At 40.9% G+C, this 24,057-nt stretch overlaps 1 protein-coding gene across 1 annotated transcript in view; it reads right to left on the bottom strand.

Annotated features, from left to right (window-relative positions):
- Positions 1 to 3,870: 3,870 nt before the first annotated feature.
- LOC121917291 (EMILIN-2-like) overlaps positions 3,871 to 24,057 on the bottom strand; it is a 46,621-nt gene continuing 26,434 nt past the window's right edge. Inside the window, 4 exon segments of the mRNA XM_042443107.1 lie at positions 3,871 to 4,276; positions 6,068 to 6,196; positions 10,966 to 11,016; positions 12,803 to 13,249. Of these exon segments, the coding sequence (XP_042299041.1) occupies positions 3,939 to 4,276; positions 6,068 to 6,196; positions 10,966 to 11,016; positions 12,803 to 13,249 (965 nt within the window). The 3' untranslated portion in view covers positions 3,871 to 3,938.

Here is a 24,057-nt window from a genome sequence, read left to right as displayed (position 1 = left end):
GTAAACTTGGGAATATTTACCATTTATTTGCTTTGTTATCACAAAATGAACAACAACAATAATAATTCCAATGAAAGCAATCCCTTAGAATTGTTTTGGTTCTATTGTTCTTCATGATTACACTTAGAGATAAGCAACCTGTTCTTTTAATTGTATGCCACCCTGAGACTCATGCTAGAAGAAAGGATTGAAGTGTTTTGATAAATAATCAATAAATAAAATTAAATTTCCACCTTAGCAATTTTGAGAAAATATGTAGTTTTGGATTTTCTCAAATATTTGAAGACAAACTGTCTGAAAATGTGAAAAAAGGCCCAAATAATCTCAGCTTCACAAGGAAAGAGAGAAGACAAAGACCTGTCTTTCCTATAATGTGTTAAGTGGCCCTGAATCATGATAGTAGCCTGACAATCTCATGTTCATATTATCTTATGTTTTAATAATTTATGTTTTAATTTTATAGGAATGTAGGGTACAAACTAAAATATAAAAATAAAATTATTGTCCAGTGAGCAACAAAATGAGCTTATAACCTGTAGAACAAGGACAGGTAGCTGTAACTTCAGTATTTTTGTGGAGAAGATATTCTGTGTACAATTTTTAATCACTTGACTGAACTGGAAAGAGTAAATACTTCAATAAAGAATGTATACTATTGTTTCCTAATAATAGCAGTTCACTATGAAGAAACTAGGAAATGTAGAAGACATTTTTCTGTAACTCATGCATCAGCTTAATAGTGTGAGCTCATCATTTAGGAGGACGTTTGCTTTATGTTGCCTGGAAACAATTCTTAAGGGGATAGCTGACATGACTATGAAATAAAACCATAACTATTTCTGAGACCCCAGGGGAGAAGATTAATAAGAGAGATATTTTACAAGCTGGTTCATCAAGCAAGTTATTTCCTTAACTGCAGGAAGTAACTTTCTGAACACTGTTAGTAGATCACCAAATTGGGAAAGAAAACAGGGTGTGTCTTCCTTAGCAGGATGTTTTTAACATTGTCTGTTACCACAAGGGAGAAAAATGTCACATGAAGAGGGAGTCATAGGTTTTTGACCATGTTGTGTGAGGTCTGTTTTTGATTTCATGATTTTTGTCATGAATACGTGAGTTCGTTAAAGAGGTAACAAGTGAAAACATCATTTTTATTATCCAGCCCCACAGGAAGAGAGTTGCACCAAATATCAGGTACCACGTTATACATGAAACCAGATACTTTGGCCACAGGGAGAAAAATGACACATGAGAGCTCTTAAGAGATCAACAGAATTTTGTGACACCTTCTGATATTCCAGTATGGTGGCTAACAAAGGCCTAAATATCCTAAAGGCACAAGATCCTGTCTGGTCTTGGAAGCCAAGTAGAGCCAGCCCTGGTGCTGTAAGCTATATTTCAGAGGAAGGAACTGGCAAAACCACCTCTGAGTATTAATTGCCTATAAAAACCTTAAGAAATTTACAGGCTTGCCATAAGTTGACAAGCTGCATACACAATGGCTGATTATAGTTATGAATCAGAATGACTCTGATCAGAGTTCACTTCACTTTTACATGTCTTTACAAAAGGTACAGGCTCAGCAATCGCACCAATTAGCAGTAGGCAGCTAACAATTGCTGGGACAGACCACCCCAAAAGGGCAGCCTGCCGGTGGCTTTTCTCAGGGACAGCGCAGCCCCCAAATGGTGTGCCGTCAATGTGGAGGAAAAAGAACCTGGTATTTCCAAGTTCTTTTTTGGGCACTGCAATGATATCGCGAGTGCGCCACTGGTGCACTCACAATGTAAGCAATGTGCGGCACTTGGACGGGATGCCACCATTGTTACGCTGCCACTGCGTACTAGGATTAGGGACTGTGCGGTTGCCGTGTGGTCCCTAACCCTACTATCAGCGCTGGGATGCCGCTTGTTGGTGGTGTATACCAGGCCAATGATTTACATAATTGTTTAAAGATTGCAGTGCTGTATGAAAATGGGGAAATTGACAGCTCAAAATCTAATCATAAGTCCTAAACAAGCAAACAGGTTAGAAATCTGATGAGCACTCTTGTCCCTGATGAGCCAGGAGAAAGGAGGAGAGAAGAGGCTGAAGAAGACACTCTAGCCTGCAACGTAAATTCCCAAGAAAGTATGGCTCTCAACAAAAAGAAAGGTTCCCATTCTTGTAGTAGATCAGGGGTAGGCAACCCTTTTGAGCCGGGGGCCGGGTTGCTGTCCCTCAGACAACTGGGGGGCCGAAGCCAGAAAATAAATAATTAAATAATTTTTAAAAATTAAATAAATAAATAATCCGGGACAAATGTAGGACAACATTTTCAAATGGAGGGCACTTTTTTAATAAAAAAATGGAGGACATGCGAAAAAAATTGCTGATTATTTAAAAAATGTTAAGATAAATGCATGTTTCTGAGGCTTCTAGAGACAATTGCCCCACCATGCCCCTCGTGTGAGACGCCAAAGGCCCCGGTGGCAATCGGTGGCAGGACCGGGCTGGGGCCGGTCCCAAGGCCTTGCCGGGCCACATTCGGCCCACGGGCCGCAGGTTGCCTACCCCTGTAGTAGATGATGCATTGAATGTGTTTTGAACCTTTATGAGCACTATTTAAAAATCAACACAGAGAGCCAGAACTATTGGTATAATTTTCAATACGTAGTTCAGGTTAGAAGGAATAAAGCCTCTGCTCCTTTGTTTCACCATCTCTTTCATGATGATATATGGCGATAATGAACAGCAACTATATTGTAAGGACAATATAGTTTAAAAGCTGACTAGGTTCCAGTACTCAGATTGACATTAACTTCTAGAAATTAGCAAATGTTGAACATTTTACACTGATACACTACTGCAACTACTTAGCTCTTTTAGTGTATCGAGAAACCCAGAATTTAGTAAATGAAAGCAAAGTGAGGAAAATAATATACAAGTATCCTATATCACAGTGGCAGAATCTAAGAATTTTAGAACCAGATGGGGACTGTCCCTGATCTCGTCTTTCCAGGGCGTGAAAAGGAGCCGCAAAGAACTGGTCCTTACTGCGCCCTGGAAAGAGTGCTGTAGCCGCCCTGGCTTTATGGTGCTCCTTTGGTGCTGTGTCATCTAAACGCAGCGCCATAGGAGTGCTGTGATGCCGTTTGGTGCAGCATGCAGCATCATGCTGCCATGGGGCGGAGTCAGGGCATGCGTTGTGTGGACGCCATGCCCAAACTCTGCCCCCAGGTTGGCCTTAATGGCTGGTCTCCATAGGCCCTCAGTCTCTCCCAGCACACTTATGGAAAGTGCCAGAAGCTGATCCTTTTGCCTGGCTACTTCCTCCATTCCCCCACCAACAGCTGCAATCTATCTCCAACATGCACTTGGGCTTCTTCCAGCTGCTCTTGAGCACAGAGAGGGTGCAGTCCCCACCCCAACATCAGGTTGCTCCTTCTAACCATCTGTGCTTAAAAATAGCTGAAGCATGGCCAAGTACACACTTGAGAGATGGCCCTGCACTCAGCAGCTTTCTAGCTCTTAGTGGGAAAATAAGGTAAATAGCCAGCTAAAACTAGTGAAAGGCCAGTGAGATGGAACTGTGTTCAGCAGGAGCACCTCCTGACTTTTGTGTATCAGGATTAGCTCTTGTAGAAGGAGAAACAAAAAATACATATGCAGGTGTGACCACCAACCACCCCATTACATATATATATATATATACACACACACACCATCAACAGAATGCTGACCTTAATGTCCAATCTTAAACATGCCTCCTATTGGTGCCCATGGGAATTCCACTTTGAAAAAAATGTGCATATGATTGCATCCATAAGCATGTAAAGGACTATACTGAAGTCTTTAAAGTTAGAAGGGAAAAAGTCGAGAAAAAGGGAAAACACTTCACCATTTATTACAGTTACTTTCTTCAGGATCATTTTACTCATCTTCTCTTGCAGCACACCCTACACATGAGAAACAGAAGGGTATAGAAAAACCCCACTGAATGTGGAATACATTTCATCTGAGTCTGTGTAGGCCAGCTTGCCCCCAGTAACTACAATGCTTACTTCTGCTCCAGCTTTGAGGTGAACAACAAGATGGAAAGCACCAGTTCCACCACAAGTCCGTTTTCCTGATCTCTGTTTGTGATATTCAAGCAGCTCTCTTCTATAGCCAGCTGTATGGAGCTGAGCAATACTTGAATTGGATACAGACAGTACAGCTTCTACATATTCATCCCTCTCAGAAGCTAGAACAGCTGTGATCAGATAACGGCCTTCATAAGGTGATGTGAAGATACCTGCACAAAATACACAACGTTACTTAAAAGTCCACTGTTGGTATAAGATCAATTCCTACTAGATCCCCCCCCCCCACACACACACACAATCATGCAAGTATTTGTGCAAAGAGATGGAATTAATCTGAAAAGTTTACATTGGCTTTTGATTTGAAAAGAAATGATGTTCTTCACATATTAGTCCTCTTACACCACAGATTAACTCATTCTCCCTTAGCTCCTGCACATGCTTATTATACATTTTTTATCCACTGAACTGACTGTGATTTCATTTCAGCTCCCAAATGTATACAAAGGAGTGCAATGTATACAAAGGAATGCAATTCTGTCTTCTGCTAGGGAGTTCCTCATCCTTCAATTTTGTCACTTTCATGGAAGCCTCTGGGAGTGAAGTAAGGACACTTCTCTCAGTGCTTGAACAATTTTAAGAAGATCAAGCAAGATAGGGCAACACCACCCTATGATGTCTGAGAGATCTGAAAATGTAATAAAGCAAGTCCATCAACGCACCAACTTGGGCCGAAAGGACAACCAAAAGGAGGCAAAGCAATTAATTTTTTTTTCATTTATGCAAGCTAGTAGGCCAGCCCAAAATGTGGAATTAAGATCTTGACTGTCATAGGAAGGATGAGGAATGTGTTTACCATTGGCCTGCAGCTCCTGCCACAGACTACCTAGGGATGCAGCCCAACAAGATGCAGAGAAATGCCCATTTCCTACTCCTATAGCTTATAGGCTATTTTATCTTTGAATTCTAGCTTAGATCAAGGCATTTCTGCACATGGATTGTTATTATTAAGCAAACAGAGGGGTGAAGATGACTATTCCATCTTGACTAAACTAAACCAGTCAAAGATTTGTAGGATGCCTTGATCATCATCTGTGAACCTGAGCTGGCACTACATATTCTTATTACAAAAATTGTCTATTAATATCACTAACCACAGCACAGGCAACTATGCAAAGTGCATGATTAAAATGGAATTGGAGGAAGTGGACAACTCTTCCTTCCAGGAATAGGGGCTATTTGCCAAATTATCCAAATATATTCCTAACTGTGACAAAAGTCTCTAGAGCACAGTTCATTGCTGCGTACATACTGGACAGGTTCATCTTAAGCACCAGTTCACATGTCCATTAGCTTGTGGCAGATGTGTTGTAGTAGGATGAGATAACTGTAAGAATACTGATGTCAGAAACTGAGATCAAAACAGATAGGTTTTTGATCCTCTGACCATAAGTTAGTTTCCAAAGTTAACAAATAACTAACTTTTAAGTCACAGCAACTTTCAGCCTGAAAATGAATAGTCATTTACATTGTTTAAATGCCATGTTTACACCTTTACACTGTTTAAAACAGCCAAAACAATTTACAGCAGTGGGTTAAAGACAATGTGCCTTAATTTATTTGTCTGCAACTACTAACTCATACCACAAGGTTGTATTAATAAGAGCACCTTGAACATTTTCTTTTGAAATTAGAAAGAGAAAGATGCAGTGACCACATGGAAAGAAAAGCAGGCTTCCTGTTCCATGAACACTACCATCCTCCTTTACATCTGGTTTCTGGAGACAGAAAAACTGACAAATTACATGGAGTTGTTTCTCCTGTTTCTCCTCCTCCTCCTTACAACAACTATGACAATATAAAAGTGGGTCCCAGGATGTAAAGGTGAATTCCAGAGCTGACAATACTGAGCATTGTTCTCTTAATTTATATAGCACTAAATAATTATCTGGTAAAATATACTGACCAGGAATTCTCTTGTCCTTTATGCACAATTTTCCTACCTGTGTCAGGGTTATAATAGTTTCCATCATTTACAAGCACTTTGTTAAAATGTACCACACCAACATCATTAGGAAAAGGCTTCTGAGTGAGACCAGCTGAGAATGAAACTGGTGAAGTGACAGCTGCTCCTGAAATACACAAGTCATCATAATTCAAATAAAAGTGCTCTATACACACACAAAAACGCCTCTTACTTTTTAAATGAACACTTTAGGTGGGAATAAGCACACTCTTGCAATCAGTTGTTTGCAGCAATATTACCAATGTTACACTGAACAAAAGTTATCATCTATTTGCACTTGTCATCTATGAAATGGATTGGAGTATTTTTCCTGTTTTACTGAGTAGTATGTAAAGTGGAAATGACTGAGTCAGATACAATAAGTATAATAATAATAATAATAATAATAATAATAATAATAAAATTTATTTATAAACTGCCCTGTGGTGAACCAATCTGGGTGGTTTACAACATTAAAATGACATACAGCATAAAAACAATATATTTCCCTCCCCCCTTAAAAAGTTATTAAACTGCATATCTAATTTAAAACCACAATAACTAGTTAAAACAACAATAAATTAAACAAAATAATACCAACCAATAAACCACTGCAATAAGAGACAGCTCAGCCAGATCAGTGAATCAGGGTGGATTGCCAGTTGCTTGAGACATTTCTGGCAAACTGATACATGATTAAGAATTTGCAATGTACGTCTAGATCAGAGATTTGCAACAAACAAAAGCAAAACCCAGTGGCAGGCAAGTCATTGGGGTGAATGTATGTTTTTAGATGAAGGACTGCTGAAAAGTTAAATTGATTTACCCAAAGCTACCTGTCACTGCAAAGGAATTTGAACATAACTTCTCAGATCTTAGAGTAAAGGCTAATAAAAATATTACAGCCACCGACAGATGTTGCTTTAAAGCACACCACGTGATGGTGGGGGGGTTCACTTTTCAGACCATTTGTTGAGAACATCTTATTTTTGAGGTATCATTGTCTTTGTTCTATTGCAAAAGTATATGAAAGGGAAAAAACAATGGACTAAGTCCAGACTAAATTAGTTGCATTTTGTTACCATTTCAATTATTGTAAACTGTCATAACTCAAGACCCATTTATTGTTTCAATGGAACTAAGTGGGACTAGCTCAGCCTTGATCAAACCTATAACGTTTATATAATATGTAACTTTGTGCTCCATATAAGTGACACTAAAAGAGGACATCAAGGCACGAATGGAGATGGCCTCCATTAGTTTACAAGGGCGGGTTACAAACCGCCAAAAAATACGTATTGAATACGTATTAGGGTTAGGAAGGGGCGGTGCTTCCGCACCCCCCTAACCCTAATACGTAGTCAATGCGTACAAGATGGCGGCGCCCTTTCTACATGGGCGCCGCCATCTTTGCGTATCGGACGCACAGCGTCCAGACGCGTCGCGCCGCTGCTGACGTAGCGAGCGCGCCCCTGGCGCCTCGCTACGTCGCAAACGCGACGCAAAAAGAAGCTCCATTTTGGAGCTTCTTTTTTCGGTCCGCGCGGGAGTCGGGCCGTCTGAAGGCTCCGGCTCCCCCGCGGACCTTCTGGCGGCGGCGGCAGAGCGCCGCAAAGCGGCGGTCTGTACCCCGCCAAGAACTTCAATTAAAGCTCTTGGTCTTGGACTGTATCATTCCAGCACAGCCAAACCAAAAGTGCTTGGCCAGTCTGCAGATTATAACTACTTGGTGGAAGTCACTCCAAAGTGTTCAATTTCATAACCATCTCCCTACCCTGTTAGTTTCTTATCCATACATCAGTTGATTACAGAGCCAGCTGAACATTTTTGTCCTATGTGCAATTTCTCATTTAGGTCTAGGTCAGGAAGGCAAAGTCGTACATGGGGTGCTTCCCTGCATGCAGATGTGCATTTAGTTATACATTCAGTTATGCGACATGGTCACTCAGAACATGGTTGCATAACACAATCAATGCATTGCTCCACATGCAGATATTTATGCTATGCAATCCTGAAGTAGGATTTTGACCTCAGTTTTTCACTGCATCTCTTTATTTCTGGATATCTGTGCTGGCATATAACAAAGACCTTGCCATATATAAGTGCATAAGCACCAAGTGAACAGTTGTTCCACTCCAGCTCAAGATCATATGTGGGTAGTTTTGTTTCCTGACTTTCTGCTGAAGCACTGGATGAACAGCCCAGCCTAGAGTAATTCTGAGGAGTGGTGCACCTAAATCTAGCTTTTCTTCCAAAGCCACCTGTCACAGAGGAGAATCCTTCACCAAATGATCAATCAATCAATTGGTTAGTTTATTTGTCTACCACTTTCCTATATACCAAACTAATCAAGCAGTCACAATAAAGCACAACAAAAGAAGATAACTTAATATCCATATTAAAGTGGGAGAAAGGATTGCTGCTTTTCTAAAAGTAGCTAATACTCCTCTGAATGTTTTCTGATTATTTATTGTTGTGTGCTTTTAAGTCGCTTCCAGTTTATAGCGACTCTAAGGCAAACCTATCACACTGTTTGCATGGCAAAAGGATTTGCCTTTGCTTTGCCTTTGCCTTCCTCTGAGGCTGAGAGGCTGAGGCTGATTTGCCCAAGGTCACCCAATGGGTTTCTATGGCCAAATGGGGCCACTGGTCTCCAAAACTGTACTCCAACGATCAAATCACTGCATTGTGCTGGCTCTTTATCTTGTCGTAACACCAGTTTTTTTACATTCAAAATCTGTCTTTCACTTAACTAAACCAATTCATCTTAAACAACTTCCTTTCGCTCTTTAATCTAATCTAATCTAATTTAATTTAATAAAATAAAACATTAACCATTATTATATATTTGATATTCTTACAGATGTATTCTTATGTTTTAACTATACAACTGCACAATAAAATTCAGTCTACGGGAGTCTACAGGAGGTTAAGGCATTGTCATTTTTAGTTGCAGGCTGTTCCCCCCCCCCCCCCCCCCATTTTTTCCTACTGTATTTCTTGCATGAGAAAACTCATGGAAGGAAAAAGATGAGGAGCTGCACAATGCTTTTCCACCATGAAGGGTAGAAGTCTTCTTTATGGAACTTCTCTAAGAATTAGTAAATTTCAGTAGAAGTCTAAGGAGGCTGTCCTGGTCCTAAACCAGTGTTTGTCATCACTAATGACATGGATGAGGGAAAATAAGTTGAAACTTAATCCAGACAGATCAGGTAATAGGGATCCAGCCTGTGTTAGATGGGGTCACACTCCCCCTGAAGACACAGGTTCACAGTTTGGGTACTCCTGGGGCTCAGCTTTGAACCTTGAGGCCCAGGTCTCTGCTGTGACCAGGAGTGCTTTTGCACATTTAAAACTTGTGTGCCAACTGCACCCATTCCTTGAGATGCCGGATCTTGGTTCAGTGGTACATGCTTTGGTTACATCCCATTTGGACTGCTGTAATGCCCTCTACTTGGAGCTGCCTTTGAAGAATGTTTGGAAACTTCAGCTGGTCCAAAGAGCTGCAGCCCGGATGCTAATGGGAGCAAGTTATAGAGGTCATACAATGCCCTTGTTCAAACAGTGCCTCTGGCTGCCAGTTTGTTTCCGAACACAATTCAAAGTGCTAGTTATGACTTATAAAGCCCTATTTGGCTCAGGTCCAGGCTATTTGGCAGACCGTATCTCCCTATATAAGCCAGCCTGGGCTTTGAGATCCTAAGGGGAGGCCCTTCTCTCCATTCTGCCACCATCACAAGCATGGTTTGTGGGAACACAAGAGAGGGACTTTTCCATGGCTGCCCCTAAACTTTGGAACTCCCTGCCCAGGGAGATCAGCACGGTTCCCTCCTTGATGGCCTTCTGCCAACAAGTGAAGACCTTCCTCTTCAGACAGGCTTTCTAAACAGAAAGCTTTTAAAGAATGGCCTGAGGTGCTATCCTGTTTTAATATACTTTAAACATTTTTTGTCTTTTTAAAGTATTTGATATTTTAGCATGTAATTTGTTTTAATTATTGTAGTAATTTAATTCTATTTTAATGGACTATTTTTGTACATTTTAATTGTACTGGTTTTAATGTTGTAAGCTGCCCTGATGATGATGATGATGATGATGATGATGATAATAATAATAATAATAATAATAATGTCAACGACAACAACAACAACAATAACAGAACTTCTCTCTATTGATTTCTTATTAATTCTTATTAAATTAGGTAAGATAGCTTCACAATTTTGCAGCCTGATAATGAATCTGTTATTACAATCATAATTTTATTTGATCCCTTTACTGGATGATGAATTTACAAGCAACCTTTTATGAGCAATCTGAAATTAATCTAAGCATTAGTGGCGCTGTGTGCTCTCTGCATATTTTACACTAGCAGTCACCTGTGGAGAAAGAGGTCTGGAATATGTCAACAATTAATTACTTTTAACAGTTTCTGATGTAACTAACAGCTCTGTATTTTATTTAGGTAGTTCCCTATACACTTACCCTTGTATGGGGATAATAAACTGAAACAGATGTAGCTCTCTCTGGATGCCATGATACAAAATCTGGTCAGATCTGTACCCACTGAAGATATGGGTGGGTAATAGCTGCTGTTTCCTCCTGGCTGAAGAAGTACAGCCAAATGATATCTAGTTACCATGTGTCCTCCTTTGGCAATCCAATGGTAATGGGGATGCAGTATGCTGCTGGAAAACTCCCTTCCACATGAGGCAAAAATGGCAGAGGAATTGTTTGGGCATCTCTGCCTGTGCAACGCAGGATCCCAGTCTTAGCACAATTTCTAGGTATAACAGATACAGTATCTGCAATAGCATTTATAGTGCAAACTGCTTCAATAAATACCAGCAAGCATCTTATGGGAACTGAGAACATAGCACAGAACAACAACTATATTACCTTTTGCTGCTGTAGTTGGAGATTGTGGTTTTGGCTTTACTTTTGGATAACCTACAAAATGAATGTGTATAAAGAAGATAACAACATTACAGTCTGCTAGTGCTTCATCACCTCCAACACCCCGACCAAATGTGATTCATTCCAGCACCAATACCCACTGCTGCAGCCCTCAGATAATTTTGGAGTGGTCCTTTTAAAGCCAGTGGCATCATTCAAGTCTAAGTGGTTTGAATACTGATATCTAAAATCAAGAATTTAGAGAGCTATGCTTGGAGTGTTCTCATTTGTCTCTTTTTAAAGTGGTATAATAGAGAAGAAAGGAAGGGATTGGTTTGTGGCATCTGCACAGTGTCAGAGGCAATCTGTAATCTTGTAGATAAGAACTGCTGCTATCTTCAGACCTCTGCTAAAAAGTCCAAAGAAAATATTGGAGAGTGAGCTGTTAGAAGACACTTGTAATCTGGTGGCATGGGCACTGGACTCTCCAGAGCTGGAGATTTTTCTTAGGAAGCCAAATAGTAACACCAGATATCACAATCAGTGAAAGCTATTTATATTCAGTGTTAACCACTACAAAGTCATCCCATTACTTATCGCACCATATTGAGAATGGCTATATACATAATTTCATTAGTGGTAAGAAAACCTCAATCTGACATATTATCAGAATTCAAACCATCAAGAAGTTTTCAATATCAGGGCAGAACTCCTGTAGTGTAATGCAGTTTGGGCAATATGCAGAATTTGTTTCTCTTATAGATTTATAACCAGTTACGGGGAGAGAACGCTAACCATAGAGTTCATGCAATGTTAGTTCAAGAGCAACAGAATTGCAACAGAAGTTGCACTTGTACTCTGTATTGCACTTGGTGCCACTTCTGGCAAGTCACTACAACAATTATTAAGAACAAACCCACATGGATAAATGCTGGCAAAATGCACCAAAACACGGCCATTGATAAATAAGAGGGAGATATCCGCTCTCTTGGGCCTGCTGAAGTATGCATTAAGAATAATATTTAACCTCTCTTTTTTTAAAAAAACACCATATGAAGCAATCTATCTTTATCCCCTTCTATCAGGCCCATGTAGAAATAAGGGCTTTATGTAGTCATGGAGTGTGGAAAATCAGTTGTAACAGAATACAGTTGGGAAGATTGCTCGAGATGGGAATGTCTGGCTATCTGAAATCTTGAACTGGAGCACTTCTACTAGAACAAGGATGGGCAAATTGCATCACTAGGACCACATACAGTAGTCCCACCTCCTGTCAACTTTTTTATGGCCTTTAACCATCCTCCCCTGACTGCCTTCTTTCTTTATAGAAAAAGGGAATTACCCGCACTTGGAGCAGTTCAGGAGTGGCAATTTATTTCTAAAATAGATCACAAGGCATCCCCTGCACTCATTAATATCTATTCTTTTTTCAAAGCAATAAGGTTTTTTGGGGCTGAGGTTGTACTTTTATCAATCTATGCAGCCCCAGAGAATCCTGGAGCAGAAAACTGACTTGCCACAATTGTCCAACCATGTACTAGAAGGTGAGGATATATTTCAACTTTATGTTGCAACAAATCCAAAACCATAATGACAAATGTATTATTACATCTCTTTTTCAAATCCTGTACTACAGTTTTAGTCACAGGCTGCTGTGACCTGCTCTGCATCTGTTCTCAATGTAGTTGGTATCCAGACACAACATGCTGGTTTGGACCAAGTGCCACTTTTCTTTTACACATAAAATAAGATCACCAGATTCCTAAATGTTAAAAGTTAGATGCTAATTTTGTCAACAACTGGAAAGAGATCCCTTAGATGAAACTTTGACTTTGCTCACCTGGTGCTCCAGCATACCCTTCAGAAACAGGCATGCTTCTGTGGCCATCTTTGCCATTTATGGTTTTGGGCCGCCCTCTTCCTGACATTACAATAGTGCCAGGAGGACCTGCCTCTCCAGTCACCATAAATATCCCACTTTTCCCAGGTAAGGAAGGTAAGTCTGATTTTGATCCTGGTAACGGTTGCCATCTGGAATCTGGTGGCTGAACAGGCACTCCGTGTAAAGGTGGCTGCAAAGGTATTCTTATTTCTGGAATCTGAAGTGGAGTTCTTGGGTGTGATGGTTGCATAGGCTCTCCTGGATGTGGCTGTAGTGGAGTCATTGGTTGTGAGGATACTGGGGGTATCTCTGGCTGAGATGGCCGTAATGGTTTTCTTGGATCTGATGGTGGCAGGGGAATTTTTATTGTTGGTTTCCTCGGTGCTAATACTGATGGCTTTTCAGCTAAAAGCAAAGGAAAGAAAATTTTCTAGTTATCAGCATTTACCAATTTAACATGGAAGAATATACTTACAAAACAACTCAAAACTAAACAGCAAAGCGGAAGTGAAAATCTAATCATGTGCTTCTGTTTTCAAAACAGACAGATCATACCAAGCAACCCATTACAACTGCAAAACGTGCCTAACTCCTCAAAATACCACAGATCATTATTCGGTGGAGAAACCTTTGTTAGAACAGTATTTAAAAATATCTTTTGGTGCTAAGTACCATATAAAAAGTTCACTTAGTAAATTGTTAATAATTAACAAGTCTCACTGATTCAATCTACTACATATGGCTAACAATATGTCTTCTACATAACCCTAACTTTGGATCCAACCCTTTTAATTTAGTTATTTAAACATTTCAGTACTACTAAAATATTTTTGAGTCAGAAAGATCAAGTAAAATTCTAAATATGAAGGCAACACAGAGAACCATTCCATTTCCACAGAAGCTCTGGGAATTGCTTACTCCTGAAATATTAACAATAGTAAGCAAAACAGGTGCACACACAAATTAAAAATAAGCTCCAATATGAATGAATTAATATACAATTTTGTCATCCAGTTTTTGGCTGAGTTGCTGAATGCCACAAAAAAGTGCATAGGCCATAGTGTCTCATATGTATTTTAGGAGCAAAACCTATTCAAAGTGTGTTAACACTGAATGTGGCTTCTAACATGGCATTTTGCACACAAACACTCAAGCAAACATACTGAATTAATTTCTAAATAATGCTTTCCCCTCTAAAGGCAAATACAGTCAGCCCTCCATTTTTGCAGGGCTCCACCTCACGAAAATAGAGACTCGCCGATATTCAAGCCCCATAGGCTTGAATGGTCCGCATGCTTGTGAGGATGCACAGGGTGCACGCCATAGGAACACACCCCACTGAAATTAACGGAGGTCGCCCCTCCGTGAATATTCAAGACCACAGATCTCAAGTTTGTGAGAACGGTGGGGCGACTGTAAGTGTGGGTGTCATCCTTTCTCCATTTACATGTATTTTTTTAAAAGACAGATAAGTACAAATTTACATACATGTGCCTCCTTGCTCCGCATTTGTGTGTGTGTGTGTGTGTATGCCATGCCTTCAAGACAACTGTTGACTTATGGCAGTGCCATGGATTTCATACAATTTCCTTGGGCAAATACTCAGAGTTTGTTTTGCCAGGTTCTTCCTCTGAAACATAGCCTATAGGGCTGGGTATTCATTGGCAGTCTCCCATCCAAGTACTAACTAGGGCTGACCCTGCTTAGCTTCCAAGATCATATGGGATCTTGTGCCTTTAGGTTATTTAGCCCCCACCTATTTACTTCTCTTTACTTATGTTTTTACTAAAGTGTAATACAGCTTAAAACAATCAGTCATGCTAATCTTCTTTGCAGTATATCCCAATATCAATATATGTTTGACCAAAGCAATCTATTTTCACTTGTCATTCTGAATTCCTTGGGTACAAAACCTGTCTTGTGTCATTAGTGAATGGCCATTGAACAGTAATTGATGTTTTTCTCTCCAAAATATATGGAAGTGATGACTGAAGAATGAAGGAGTTTCCATGCAATGTTCCAAGAAAAGCAGCAATCAAAACATGCATGTGACATTCACAACTGATGTAAGACCTTACATATTTCATATCGGAGTATTTGTAAGTGAGAACAAAAGGTCACATTTTGCATCCCTCAGTGTATCTGCCAAAAAAGGAAAGTGAAGGTTGGTTGGGCTTGAAAAAACATCCCCCCAAAGCCTATGCTAAGAAGGAAGTATGTGCTAATGGTAGGTAGGAAGCTGAGTGAATAAGGAAGAGCAAACCAGGAAGCTAAAGGAGCTGATTTTTTTTTTTAATATATGGCCAAACCTTACATTTTCCATTGATTTAGTGCTTGGAACAATTATTGAAGAAAGTAAAGGAAGAAAGTGAAAAGAAGGTTAACAGTTGAACATTAACAAAACAAAACAAACATAATGACCACAGATAATTTACAGAACTTTCAAGTACTGTAGATGATGAAGACATAAAGTAGACTATGAAGACATTAAAATAGTTCAAGATTTTCCACCTTGGCTCAGACATTAATCAGAATGCCATCAAGAAAGCAGAAGGCTAGGACTTGGAAGGGCAGTTATGAAGGAACTAGACAAGATCCTGAAGTGTAAAGGTTTATAAAAGGTAAAGGTTTCCCCTTTGACAAGGCTATCAAGTCATGTCTGACTTGTGGCCCTTGGGCCTCAAACTGCTGACCTGCTGATCTTGTGATCGTCAAAGTCAGCGTCTTAACAGCTGAGCCACCACATTGTCCCTGCCATCTTATTTCAATTTCTATGTATGAATGTGACAGCTGGACAGTGAAGAAAGCTGACAGGAAGAAAATAAACTCATTTGAAATGTGGTGCTAGTGAAGAGTTCTATGGATATCATGGGCTGCTAAAAAGACAAATAAATGGGTCCTTGAGCAAATCAAGCCTGAACTTTCACTAGAAATCAAGATGACTACACTGAGGCTGTGTTACTTTCATTCACTAGAAAAAATGGTAATATCTGGTAAGGTAGAAGGCAGTAGGAAAAAGGAAGAGTGCATTCCAGATGGATAGACATAATTAAGGAAGCCACAAGTCTGAGTCTGCAATACCTGAGTAGAGCTGCTGATGAAAGAGTGACTTGGACTTGGGTCGCCATAAGTCAAAATCAACTTGACAACAGTTAATAAGAAGAAATGCTGAATATCCTAAGAGCCTTTATACCTACTAAAGTTTTGTCTAAACAGAGTTTCCATAGCTTTGAATGAAATGATCAGTCAGGGGCACACTTTGTATAAGCAGAATGGCAAAGCAGGTTGCTTGATTACCTCCTTAAAAGAATGATAGGATGGTATCGCTCTCCAGATGTTGATCAAATGCAATTCTCAGCACCTTTTACCATGGCTATATTAGCTACGCTCTTAAAAGTTTGTTTCATTTTATTTATATCACATTTTTATGCCAATATCAAGCCCCAGGCAACTCATAGCACAGATTAAAATGAAGAACTAAAAAACACACACCCTGCAACTGTCCCAGTCTGTCAGGGACAGCCCCAATTAATCCTCTGTCATCCCATTTTTTTCAACTGATTTTCAAATGTCCCACTTTCCCGTTTCTCCTTGGCTTACTTCAATTCCTGCAAACTGAATTCAAAGCCTCAAAGTAATTTGCACCCATTTAATTCCGCAGGGGAGAGAGGAGAGGAAGGGAAGTTGTCTTTCTGAAGACACTCAGGCAAAAACAAAGTGCTGCACCTCTTCTAGATTTTGGAGATTACTTCATGTGCCCTTCAAATCATGATTAGATCCAGGAAAAAAAGAGGTTTTGTAATACTTATCACATGCCACCATCTCCAGCCTGTACCTGCTGGGGCCCCAACCACAATTAGAGTGTCCCTTTCCATTGACAGAGGAAACCCATCAATGAGTTCTCAATAGTGCAAGTCCACAGGTAAGAAATGTTGCTGCTGGGGCAATCATATTATTGATAAGCATGTGGTGTCAGAGTCTCCCCTGCCTCCCTCACTATTCCCAAGCAACCTGATTAGTCCCTCCCCATTTCTTCTCTTTTTTAAAAAAGCAAAAACAAATTAAATTCTATGATTCTATGAATCTAATTACATTGCAGTAGCAGAGCTCTAGAACTGCACAAAAAATGAAAATGTTTAAAACATTAAAAAATGGAAGGAATGCTCAGTATGGCAAAGGGCAGAAGAGCAGGATTAAGGAGTCAGTCAGGAAAAGAGCAGAATGGCAGCAGTCACACAATTGTGAAGATGTGCAGTGATACAGTGAATAAAACAGGTATAATTCCATTTCTACTGACAAGCAAGACTGTGACAAGGTTATACAAACAGGTCCTTGCCTGCTAGTGAAAGGACAGCACTGAGAATAGCCCTCGGTGAAAGAGAGACCTCAGAGTCCTGGAGCAGCCAACAAGAAGACCCTCTCACATATCCTCACCAGATGTTCCTTGTGACAGTGGGAGGACTGAGAGAAAGCTCTCTCTTGAGGATCTTAACACTTAGGCACGATCATATAGGAAAATAAGGGCTTTCAGATAGTCTAGATTGACTATCTGGAAAACCCAGAGGAAAAGGTTAGTTTTTAAAATGTGGGACAAGGGGTGGAAAACTCAAATTGGATCCAGGTATTGTGTAAACAGCCTGTAACCAATTCAGGAGTTTGGGGCTGTGTGGTGTAAATGTCATGCAGTCAGCCTGGGGGCAATTCAGATTATAGAGCTAATGGAAACAAGCCTTGAGAAAGCCAGAGAAGTTGCATTCATAATATTCCTAAACTCTGTAATAATGAGTGTCAAGGCATTTTGAGCCTCCAGTGCTGAGTTGCTGTGTATCTTGGACTGCTGATTTGAAAGGCCTAGGGAATCATGTTAAAGGAGACATCATATGTTAGACAAAGCACATGTTAATAATCCAGACAACAAAATTCATCCCAGGTGTCACTCCGCTATAGTCAACTCAGTGAATTACAAGGGTACATTCAGAACCGTCTCCTTCTAGCTTTGTGTTGGATAGACTGGAATGCAGACACATGTTTCCACAGCCTGCAAAGCAGCTGGAAAGCCAACAGTACTTAGATCATTGTTGCATTTGAAAATAGAATGTCCCTAGGGCACCATCTTTTTCAGCAGTGCTCATAATGCTTTGTTTACTATTGCCAACTTAGAAGATGACACAGCAGGAGGCAACATGCCAAGTAACGTCATTCTTTTCTTCTTGGTCAGATGTCAGCCTAGGAAATGGGTTTTTCTACAGGCTTAGAGTTTAAAACTTTTGACCCACCATTTTCACTAACTTACCAGCATTTTTATTAAGCTAGAGATCTGTCAATTATGAATAAAGGGAAATAAAAGCTAAATCTTGTTTACTTGCTTGTGCAGAAAATATAATTCTCTTTAAAATAAGAAACACTCATTTTGGAAGAAAGGCAAGGTGGAAAATAAATAAATAAAATAAGAGTTGAGCAATGGTGGTGGATAAAATTGGCTAAGAGGTAGTGAATCACTGATTCCATTTGTACAAAATATTGAAGACTTATGACTTGGTATTGCAATTGTAAAATTACAACCCATCACCATAAATCAAAATGAAAAATCTCATTAAATCACTGCAATAAGGAAAAATGGATTAGGAACATAAGGCTATGAAATTTTGCAGTCATCTAGAGCCTTTAAAGAAACTTATGAAGGAGGAAAGGATATTGGAATCATCTTGAACCTAATTTTTCTAGTGTGCACATGAGATAGTTTTAACCCAAAACATTAATTTAATTCAAAACGTTAAAGGAAAACTATGACCATAGGAACTTACATGCAGACTCTTAGGCTGCATCCACACTGCAGAAATAATGCACCACTTTAATTCTATGGCTCAGTTTTATGAAATACTGGGATCTGTTGTGGCACCAGAACACTCTGACAGAGAAGGCTAAATAGGTCACAAAACTACAAATCCCTGAGATTTCCATAGCATTGATCCACGGCAGATAAAATGGTTTCAAACTGCATTACAGTCAGATGCGATCTCATTCTTTTTTGCAGGGGAAATGCTGAAATTTTCAGAGAAAAATGCTGATATTTAAAATATGAAGTTGCTATCTCTTAAAATTTAACATGCCCTTAACATCAGCCATGATATCAAAGGACTGGAAACTGGGTGATATAATGTCAGTTTTTAAAATGGAATATAGGGGAGGGTATTCAAGAAATTACAAGCCAGTCAGCTTAATGTGTATTCTGGGTTAACTGGTGGGAAGTATAATTAAATATAATATTATCAAATACACAGAAAGACAAGTCCTGCGAAAAAAGGATCTACTTTATTTCTGAAAATACAAGTCCTATTTCCTAATTTTTAGGCATTTTTCAATATACCGTATATTTTTATTGAGCAAAATTTGTAATAAATGGAAAATTCAAAATCAGGTGTGATCCTCATTTAGTGTTGGTCTCCTCATTTGTGGGGGCTCTCTATACATTAGCAGCGGAGCAGAGGAGAAAATTCTGTATGATTGGATTTCACTCTTCTTAGGTAACCTCTGTATGAAAGAATCATGTGATTTAGGAGATTACTTCCATTCCTTACATAGGGTCATTATAGTATCCTGCACATAGGTTCTTTGGTCACTTTATGAAGATGGCATGATTGGAAGCTAGCAACACAGGAACGAAACAGACCGCTCAAAAATACTGGATGGGGGCTGCTGCGGCAACCACATGCTACGGCCCCAATCCAGCTATTTGCTGGCGCAAAAAGAAGCAGCAGAAAGCTGCTCCTTTTTGAGCTGGCAAAAAGGCAGCTTTTCCACTGCCACCACAGCTTTCCAATGCTCCTGCAGCATGCAATATCTAAACACCACGCCACTGGAGTGCCGTAAAGCTGCCACCATGTAAATGGCTGGATGGCTTTACAACAGCTTCCTGATGGATTGGGGGCATGCATTTTGCGTACGCTATGCCCCCAAGCCATCAGGAAGCTGGCTTTTTCTGCCGGTCTGTTCAGGCTCATAGACATCATTATTGTGTTGTGTATCCCTGACAGTTATTATTCCTAGCATTTTATTCATTTAAGATGGCTGCCTTGTACTTCTGGATTATAAACACTTGAACTGAAGCATGGACAGGGCAAGATTGTTTTGTCCCAGAAAAGACATGCTCATTATTCATAGGCTTTGCCATTCTAATATTGTTGGAAGGTATCCATAATGTATCATATCCTCTTGCTATGCCTAAGCATAGCTAGTATCCTATTACCTTTAATGGAAGTGCTGAGTAAGTCAGGAGTCAGGACCAAATAAGGATTTGGCTTGTGGTTTAGTCTACACAATAACATTAATTAATCCATCAACATACATTTGGACTGAGTCATTTAAAATGTTCTTGGCTCCATGCTGTTTAAAGTAAAAATTGAAGCTAAAGCTAGAATACACTTGGCTGCAAATCAGCACACCTTTGCCCTGTTTAAATGTTAACAGGGGCATATTACATAACAGGGTTTTGTTTTATTGTTCTTGTGATGTCCCACCACAGTTCTGCAAATATATAAATAGAATACTATTTAGGCTGGAGTGGTCCAAACCAAGGTGACATCATTTAAGTTAGTGCTTCTCAGTCTCTGGTTCTCCAGGTATTTTGGACTGAAGTTCTCAGAATCCTTGAGCAGCTGGCTGAGCCTTCTGAGAGCTGAAGTCAATAATACCTGGAGAGTCAAAGAAGGAGAAGCACTCATTTAAGGGATAAAATATCCCTGTTCAAGCAGATTTTCAGACCTTTGGTTGAACACATGCATAAAATTAAAATTAATATATATAAGACAGAAGTTGAAGGCTGTTAAAACACAGACACTGTGTGAGATATTGCAACAAGGCCAGAGTTAACCATGATAGCAATGAAATATATTTTGCAGCCAGGGAAAGTCCTACAGTGACAAGTGAAGGGAAGACAAGAGGCTACAGGCAAGATGGATAAAAGAAAGCCTTCTTTGGAATCAAAGGTTAGGATCTCTGCTTAGGTTGAAAAATAATTCTTACGTTGTTTTAAAACTCGCAGAACGTTCATACAGACCTTTCCAACAGCAGGGGCAGGTGGCTTTCTAGAAACTAATGGACTGCAACTTTCATGAATCCATGATTTGGCTAGGGCTGATGAGACTTCATGTTCCAACAACAACAGCTGAAGGCCTAAGGTTGCCGAGCCCTGTCATACACATTGCGCAGGTGATACGCTCGATGTCGTCTTTAGTACAGACTGGGATAATCCGTGGGCAGAGGTATGTAATACCTCTGCTCTGTCATGGACGGACCATTTCCTGGTCGAGGTCCGACTTAAGGCAACTACCCAAATCCCCCCCCCCCCCGGGGTGGATGACCTATTAGGATGGTCCACCCTCGAAGGCAGATGGAACCCAAAAGGTTCCAAGAAGCCCTAGAGGGGTTTATGGTTGGATCTGACGGCGATTCTGTTGATGCCCTGACCGACATCTGGGATAATGACCTCTCCAGAGATATACACAGTATCACTCCTAAGCGTCCTTTCCAGGCCGCTTCTAATAAGAAACCATGGTACACTGAAGATCTGCAGGAAATGAAGCAGGCCGCGCAATGACTAGAGCGCAGCTGGCGGAAACACCAGCGCTTATCCGACAAGACACTTCATCAAGCCCTTTTGAAGTCTTATGGAGTGGCAATAGGTGCAGAAAAGAATTCCTTCTATGCTGCACGTATTGCGTCTGCAGAGTCACGTCCAGCAGAGCTGTTCAGGGTGGTGAGGGAGCTAATCTAGCTTCCTCCCACTCTGAACCCTATTTTAGAACCAACTAAGGCCTGCTGTGATGATTTTAACAACTTTTTCGCAGATAAAATCTCTAGGATAAGGACTGATCTTGACACTGGCATTTCAACAGAAACAATAGAAGAGGTGTCCAGAGCTTCCGCGGACGCTATTAAACTGGATCACTTTGAGTTTGTGCATACCGATGAAGTGGACAAGCTTCTTGAAAGTGTTAAAAAGTCGACGTGCTCTCTCGATCCCTATCCGTCTTGGCTGACCGCCCCGGGTGGTGATGCTGTAACATCATTATTACAACGTATAATTAATGCATCCTTCAGGGAGGGAAAATTTCCATCGAGTTTAAAACTAGCTACGGTTAAACCGTTGCTCAAGAAACCCTCCCTGGAACCCCTGGTAAGAAATAACTATAGACCGGTCTCATTATTGCCATTTTTAGGTAGGGTGATCGAGAGAGCGGTCACCTTCCAACTCCAAGCAGTTTTGGATGAAACCGATTATCTGGACCCATTTCAAACTGGCTTCAGGCCGGGATACAGAGTTGAGACTGTCATGGTCGCCTTGGTTGATGATCTCCGTCTGGGCATCGACAGGGGAAGTGTGACCTTGTTGGTGCTTTTGGACATCTCAGTGGCTTTCGATACCATTGACCACGGTATCCTTCTGGAATGCCTGAGGCAGTTGGACATCGAGGGCACTGAGCTCCAGTGGTTCCGTTCCTACCTCTCGGGTAGGTTCCAGATGGTGCAGTTGAGGGACACTTGCTCCTCTAAGAGGGAACTGACATCTAGTGTCCCTCAGGGAGCTATTTTGTCCCCCATTTTGTTTAACATTTACATGAAACCGCTGGGAGAGAACATCTGGAGACATGGGGCGCGGTGTTATCAGTACACTGATGACACCCAAATATGTTTCTCTGTGTCTCCGACTGATGCAGTGACTAAGGATGGTGTCTCTCCTCTGAATGCCTGCCTGGAGTCGGTAATGTGCTGGATGAGGGAAAACAAACTCAGTCTGAATCCAGAGAAAACGGAAGTGCTTGTGATAGGTTCCCCAGGCTCGGGGAAGGAAATTTATCCACCTGTCCTGAACGGGGTCACACTTCCCCTGAAGGGTGAAGTTCACAATTTAGGAGTACTTCTGGACCCGTCCCTGCAGTTGACATCTCAGGTAGATGCGACGGTCAGAAGTGCTTGCTCTCAACTTCGGTTGATACGTCAACTGCAACCCTACCTGGGCCAAAGGGACCTTGAAACTGTGGTACATGCTCTGGTAACCTCTCGCTTAGATTTCTGTAATGCGCTCTACATGGGGCTACCCTTGTACCAATCCCAGAAGCTTCAGTTAGTACAAAACATGGCAGCCAGACTGGTCACCGGTGCATCCAGGTTTGACCACATAACACCTTTTCTGAAAAATCTTCACTGGCTGCCCATTCGCTTCCGAGCACAATACAAGGTGTTGGTTTATAAAGCCCTACATGGCTTGGGACCAAGTTACTTGAGGGACCGCATCTCCCCATATGATCCGCCCCGCACACTTAGAACATCCAGGAAGAATCTCTTGGAAACACCATCTTCCAAATATGTCTCCACATCCCAGATGGCTTTTTCAATACCAGCCCTGCGGAGCTGGAATAGTCTTCCCGAGGAGCTCCATCTTATGACCCCCCCCCCCCGGAAACATTTAAAAAGAGACTTAAAACCTTTCTCTTTCGTCAAGCCTTTCCCCCGAAGAACAAAGTTTTACATCCTTGTTGCCACCGACCCTCTGCCTTACCCTGGATACGTATGTTGTATGACTGTGTATTATAGAGTTTGTATTTTGAAAATTATTTATACTTTTATAAGATTTTTTGTAATGGTTTTTAATAGTCTGTAACCCCACTTCGAACCAATGGGAGAGGCGGGGAAACATAAATAAAATATATTATTATTATTATACAGGTTTACCATATATATTCAACTATAAGTCGACCTCGTGTATAAGTTGAGGTCAACTTTTGAGGGCAAAAGTATGGATTTTGGTATGCCCCATGGATAAGTTGAGGGTCAAACTTCCTGAGGGCTGTGGACAAGTTGCAGGGCGATTTCTCACCCTGCCCAGCCTCTCCGTAATGGGGCTTTATCTCGCGGAGGGAGCCGGGCTGGGAAGAGGCTTTCAGGCAAGAAAAGCCCAGCCAGGAAGAGATTTTGGGACGGGCGATTGTCCTTCCTAGTCTCTCCCCAGCCAGGCTGTCCCTTGTGGAGGCAGCCCGGCTGGGGAGAGGCTCAGGTCAATTACTATGGACCTGTGTATAAGTCGACCCAGGTTGTGAAGTTGAAGGCTTTCAATGGCTGGCATCCATATTTTTTTGTGGGTTTTTCGGGCTATGTGGCCATGTTCTAGAAGAGTTTATTCCTGACATTTTGCCAGCATCTGTGGCTGGCATCTT

Source organism: Sceloporus undulatus, unplaced genomic scaffold (genome assembly GCF_019175285.1).
Source record: "Sceloporus undulatus isolate JIND9_A2432 ecotype Alabama unplaced genomic scaffold, SceUnd_v1.1 scaffold_14, whole genome shotgun sequence".
Classification (NCBI taxonomy): Eukaryota; Metazoa; Chordata; class Lepidosauria; order Squamata; family Phrynosomatidae; genus Sceloporus; species Sceloporus undulatus.
Note: the sequence above shows the minus strand (reverse complement) of the source record. Positions and strands in the feature narration are given on the sequence as shown.